We start from the raw sequence: 6663 nt of genomic DNA on the forward strand, positions 1-6663 counted from the left end.
TTTTAATGTTTTATTTAATAATAATTAACAAAAAATTGTAACGGGAGGTATAATACATTGTTAATAAGTGGGGATCTTCTTCGGAGCATAAAGGGCTTTGATCTCCTCAATTTTCTTAATAAATAATAAAAATAATATATAAATAAAAACACTAATTTTAATCACAGTATATTTAATTTCTTTAAATTTATATATACTTATAAATAAAATTTTGACAACATCAAAATATTTTTAATATTCACCACTGTTGTTAATGATATATATATATATATATATATATATATATATATATATATATATATATATATATATATATATAGAACAAAAATAAAAACTACTTCGGCTATTTTACGTATTTTATTGTTTATATTTATCCAAACCTTCAAAAAAACAATTTAAGATAAGAAAGATGGTTTAATTGTGAAGATTAAAATGATGCGTAAGTTACAGTACAAAGATGAAAAATGCAATTAAATTAAAATGATTCCATTTTCAAATTCCACTTTCTTCCACTTAGATTTATTGGAAAATGGAATATAAAGAAATTTGGGTTCGAAATTCTGTTAGTTTTCAAGGGATTAGTTATACTTCGCTGTTTGAAGTAGAATTTGTTGGCATAAAAATTAAAAAACTTTAGTTTCACACTTCAACTTCAATTTTTAGTCAATAGTCACCGTCCTTGTTACTTTTTTCTATCTTTTGTGTTTTTTTTTTTTCCTTTCTGAGAGATTAGTTTATCTATTCACTTTAACTGGTGTTTCTGTAAAAGAATGCAATGAAGTAAAGAAACATGTAAAAAGTTTAAATAAAGATAAAATCAGATTCGGATAATATTAAAAATAATCAAGTGGTTAAATTTTATCTTTTAATTATTGTTCAAGTGATTCTATTAATAATAACGAATTCAAGAGTTACAATATTGATTTTGTTAGTATAATTATATTTTAAACTTATTTATCTGTGAGTTTTAGAGTTGGTTTTGTATATATATATAACCTTTTGTAATATTTTATACACATTCAATTATATATTATCTCCTTCTTTCTGTATTTGTTTGTTATCAACGTATTCAAAATATCTTTCTTTTATAGATTGATAAAAAATATATTCGATCTAGGTGGAGTGTTTTATCCAAATTAATGTAAAAAATATTTTTACAAAAACAAATATTGTAATTCAATTTTATAAGAATGTCTATGAAAAGTGAACAAAGCGAACAAATATCAAATCTTGTTTATAAAATCGATTTATAAGATGAATTTGGTACATAAATAATAAATAATTATCTTTAGTCAACCTAAAATGTCCAACCAAATATTCGTTCCTTTATTTACAGTTCAATGTATTCAACAATTTGAAACATAAAATCTAAAAATTTGTAGTATGGTTACAAAGTTGCCTTCAATGTTGCCCAAAGAAAGAAAGAATTCGTAATCACGCTTATGCACAATTCCCTCTCCAACCACAACTTCTCTAACTTGCAATACTTTGATCCACTGCAACAAAAACATTTGCAGACACAGCCTCATCTGTTTCAACCACAACGCGATTATGAGACACATTTCTGAGAGCATGATTTGGGAAGGTGCTTCCATTAACAATCAAAGTATACACAACATGCTTGATAAGGTTAGGAAAAAGCAAACTTTTACTAAAATCAGCTGTCCATGAGGTTCCATTCCCTTGCACAGACATCTTTGCAACTGTGGCCTTCAAGTTCATACCCTTCACAACATTCCTAGCCACAAAAACTTGATCAATTTGGTTAAAGGGACCATTTGACTGGTCCAACTTGACCACATCAACCCCATGATTCAACCCAGAGAACATGTTATCAACAATGTTGAGACCATTCACAACCCCTTTTACTGATTTTAACACAATGTTGGCATCACCAAGGAAGAAGCTGCTAGAGATATGGAGCTGAACGGGGTCTTCGGCAACAATGTTGGTGTAATCCATGTAAGAATTCACAATCCTGGTTTGTGTCAAACCAGGAAGTTTCAAATAGATTCCAGTGCCTCCAAAACCAGAGGCCTTGTTATAGCAATGTACTCCAGAAATTGTGTTGGCTTGACCAGTGACCATTATTCCTATGGCAGCAGAGAAAATCACAACATCTGTGATTGCATTGTCGTTTCCTTGAAGGCTTATTCCGGTGCCTGAGAAGTCCCTTTCATGTTTGTCTCCCCCAGCAGTGATGTGTTGGCCGAGGAAGGAGTTTCTGATGAGTGTTTCATGACCACCTTGGACTAAGATTCCAGTGTTGGTGAAATGTGCTATGTAGCAATTGTCTATGTTGATTCTGAGTGAGTTTTTCACCGAAATGCCTCCTCCTCTGAAGTTGGAATCCAGCAAGAGATCCTTTAGAGTTATGTATTCATAATTGTAGGAATTTCTTTCTCCTGTGGTGGATAAGTCTATGAGATATCCATCTGGTGGAAAATTATTTGAGGCCCTTATAGTTCCCCCATGTATCTGTTATAACATTCAATCACAAATAAGATCAAAGTAAGACCAAAACCTCAGTTATGCCTTGATTTGCTGCAGCACTGTGTCTAAGAATTGGTGAAATATGAAAAGTCTGAGTGAGAAAAGAACAAAATAAAACTTTGACAGAAATGGAGAAGAGATTGGAAAAGGACTTTCTTCCTTTTGAGTATTAAATGGATAGTCATTCCTAAAACCATTTTTCTATTTCAAGTTTGACCCAAGCCAAGCTTCCAAAAGTAGGTATTTTTTCATGTTATAGATTAATGTGTCAATTGACCAAATTCACACAACCGACTTGTAAAGTGAAGGTTGCATTCACTTGTATAATATAAATTAGTTATTTAATTGTTGACGTGTAACTTTCAACACATCTTTTAAAGATATATACATAATACTAGACATTAATGGATGATCCGATAGCAAGTGAAACAATATACTCAACATAACAACATCGGCTAAAATAGGTTCTAATTCATGGATGTGATTCCATGTTAGTGGATTGACAAAAGTAAAAACCATTTCAGTTTATACGTAGACCATTTACCGTTGAACTTTTCATGAAAATGATGCTTTTCTTACCATGAAGTTTCCAATCCCAGGTTGTGGCAATTGCAGTGGTTTGCTGATGAGGTACTTTCCACCCTCAAGATGAACCTGAGCACCTCCAAGATCTTTGATGTTCTCCATTAAGAACCCTTCACTTGGACCTTTGGCTGCATCTGCTATGGCTGCAAGAAGAGCTTCAGTGCTGTCTGAATTTCCTGTTGGATCTGCACCATAAGATGTAACAAGGTACACATGTGGTTTCTTGAGATCCTTCATCAACCAAAAAATAAAATCCATCAAACATTTGATATTTTCCCACAGAAAATGCATGACCAAGTTCATGAGTACCTTTCATCAACGGGTTTCAAATTTCAACACTATCTTAGAAAAAAAAAAAAAAAACAAAAGGGTATCTATTGATGAGTGAATTACCTGTGGTGGAAGAGGAGAGGGAGTAGGAGAGGGTGAGTAAGAAGGTGGTGTTGAAGTAATGGAGTCACGTCGAGTTATAGAGGCTTTGAATGCCTTAAGTCCAAGGATTGCTTCTTCATGAGAGACACCAGAAAGAGTCCTTAGAGACATGTTCTCCACATAAGCATGAGCCACAAAGAAACAAGTTATCTCTAGAAGAATGAACCACATGGGAGACATTGTTGCCATTGAGGTTTGTTTGTGGTGAGTTTGTTTTATAGAAAATGAGGTTGGTGAGAAGCAGTTACGAAAAGGGATTGGTTGAGAGTGGATATAAATAAAGGGGTTAAGTAAGACTTCATATGAAACCTTTTGTGACATTTTCATAGTGCACACGTGATTTGGATATGATGTTGGTGTTAGTTTGAAGGCTTCTCTTTTAAAGTTTTCTTGTAAAGTTTTCGTCTTGTTTGATGTGTCAAAAAAGGTAAGCAGTTAATTAATCTAGGGAGTTTTACAAATTTGAAATGTTGTAGAAAGTTTTTGTTTTAGGTGCGTTAGGTATCATGAAGTCACCAACTTCATGACATGTCTCAATAAGCCTTGGTTGAGTGAGTTATTGACAAAGTTTTATAATAGGAAGAAACAAGCATTTTCAATGAACAAGAATTGTATGAAGACATTAATGAGAAGAAGGTCCACCATTTATGTTAAATTTATTTGATGGAGAAGTTAGTGCTATAGAGCATCATATATCTTGGAGATGAAGATACATCTTGGAGAAGTTAGCATGATTTAGTTGAAATAATTCATAAAAAATTGTCTGAGATCTAAGTTCAATAATATGTATTACCTTTAAGATATTATAAAATATTTACTGATAATATAGTAATTGATTATCAGATCATAAATAATACCAAATTACAATCCATAAACAAAACTAATGTTAAATTATGAATTAACTCCGTAAGAATATGTTATGGTTATACCCATTTTTTTCCTAACATGACATCAAAACGAATATACGAATAAAAATGGTTTGTGAAAATAATTCATGTTTATATTTTTGATAAATTTATTTGAAAGGAAAAAAAAATTTAATAATTATGTAAAACCATTTATAAAAATGTCTGATTGTTCAAGAAAATTATTTATAAAAAAAGTAATTTTTTTTAGAATTCTAGCGAAGATTAATAAAAAATAATATTTCTGTCAAATAAATCAAATTGTATAGCATCGTTTTTTCCTGAAGTGATTCTCATATATAGATCTGATTTTGACCGAAAGATAAGTTTTCAACAATCTGATTCCGTTTAAACTAGAATTAAATTTAAGAATCCAAAAGTGTAACAGAACATGAATTGTTGTTTACTGGAGAAACTTGATTCTGGATGAAAACAAAAAATAGTATAGAATTGCAAATCAGTCAAAGATGTCATGTTTGATGTTGAAAATGGCCTAACAGGAAATTTCAGTCTTTTGATTCTCCATGGCAAAATTGTTTTTCCAAGCATGTGTTTAACATGTAAAATTTAATTAGTAAAACTAAACAGGGTAATTCACACTCTCCACATTAATGGTAAAATTTAAAATATTGATTTTAAATATAAAATATAATTTACACATTCAAATATATTTATCACTATAAGTCTTAATTATGGTGTAATTTGTATATTCAAAAATAGTTTTAATTCATTTAAAATTTTTATTATATAAAACTAAACATTTTAACCTGTATAATACACATATTAAAAAATTAGTTACCCCAAAAGTCATTTGTAAAACGATTTTTTAATCAATTGATAATATAAATTTCCTTATCCTGAGGTTGTGCATAAAATTAAAATCTTAAAATATCAATAATCTTGTGTTTAAAGGAAGTATTTTAATAATTCTAAGAAATTAAAATGTATTGTATTTGAAATTTTGCAATTGAATTTCCTTCGTTCTCTAAATAATTTGTTTGTATAGAGTAATTGAAATACTTTACATTTCAATTTCTTGTTTAGATAAAATAATTGAATTTCTTTTATGAGACAAAATTTCATTTTAATATATAAATTTTGAAATTAAATTTAATAAATATAATTGTCAACTTAAAATATTTTAATTCGGTCAAATTTCGATCAAGTCGACTCAACCAATTTCAACCAAATTTTGGCCAGCGTAAACACAATCCAATTTGGCCAAATTTAGGTTAGAGCCAACTCGATCACATTCAACTAAATTTCAGCCGGTGCTCACTCGACCAAAATTTTCAAAATTTCGGTCGAAGTCAACTCGGCCAAATTTGGACGAATTTAAGACTATGTCTTCTCGGTCGTCGGGTTCGTTTGGATCATATGATCTAATTGGTCTGTCTAGGTTGTCAAGCCCGTTTTGGTAGTCTGGTCCGCTCGACCTGCCTTGATTGTTGACCCACTCGGCCCGTCTGTGTCATCGGGTCTACCCAACCTGTATGGATTGTTGGGCCGACTCGACCCATGTATGTCGTCGGATCAACCTGACCTGTCTAGGTCATCTGAGTTGTCTAAGCCAAATTGAAACCTTTAATCTTGAACAATGAGGAATTTCACAAATTGTGGAATTTCAATTTCCTTCTTTTTTGAGTGAATTTTAAATTGTACTATTTTATTAATTTGAAATACGTTCTTAAAATTCCACAATTTCAATTTTCTTTTAAGTTCTTCATCCAAACAAGTCATTCTACTTAAAAGAAATTCAAATTCTTCAAATAAATGAATTATTTTCTTAAATTGTCTCATCCAAATATATCATAAAGGAATTGTCTCTAGTTTAAGGTATAAGTCACGTTACCAAAAGAAAGTTTTTATTATGTAAAATTAGATAGGTTATATTTTAACTTTAAATCTAAATTACAAGGAAGGTTATAAAAGATGGAACAATATTTTTAACAAATTAAAAATTTTATTAAAATAGATTCTAAATCATGATTTGAATATTATGTTAAAAAGTAAATTTAATTTTTTTTTCTTTTTATCAATGCAAAAATAAACTTTAATTTTAATTTAATTTTATAAAATTAAATTAAAAAAATATCAATATTTATTTATATATCGTGAATTAGTATTATTTCTCGATATAAAAATTTCAGCATTCATGCTCTAGTTTTTTATGGTTATTATATTTGTCTTTCATAATTTCAAGATAGTTAAATGGGTAACAACGTCGGTTTAGAGAAAGCACGAGAAT

The 6663-nt window shown here is 29.9% G+C and overlaps 1 protein-coding gene across 1 annotated transcript; it reads right to left on the reverse strand.

The window, feature by feature from the left end:
- Positions 1-1221: 1221 nt before the first annotated feature.
- LOC114181286 (polygalacturonase QRT3-like) lies at positions 1222-3755 on the reverse strand. The gene is made up of 3 exons (XM_028067703.2): positions 3472-3755; positions 3073-3309; positions 1222-2478 (listed from the first exon to the last, which is right to left on the reverse strand). Exons 1-3 carry the CDS (start codon positions 3697-3699, stop codon positions 1474-1476), a joined length of 1470 nt encoding a protein of 489 aa, XP_027923504.2. The 5' UTR covers positions 3700-3755; the 3' UTR covers positions 1222-1473.
- Positions 3756-6663: the final 2908 nt, after the last annotated feature.

Source organism: Vigna unguiculata, chromosome 4 (assembly GCF_037176805.1).
Source record: "Vigna unguiculata cultivar grain cowpea cultivar isolate G323 ecotype 2 chromosome 4, ASM3717680v1, whole genome shotgun sequence".
Lineage (NCBI taxonomy): Eukaryota > Viridiplantae > Streptophyta > Magnoliopsida > Fabales > Fabaceae > Vigna > Vigna unguiculata.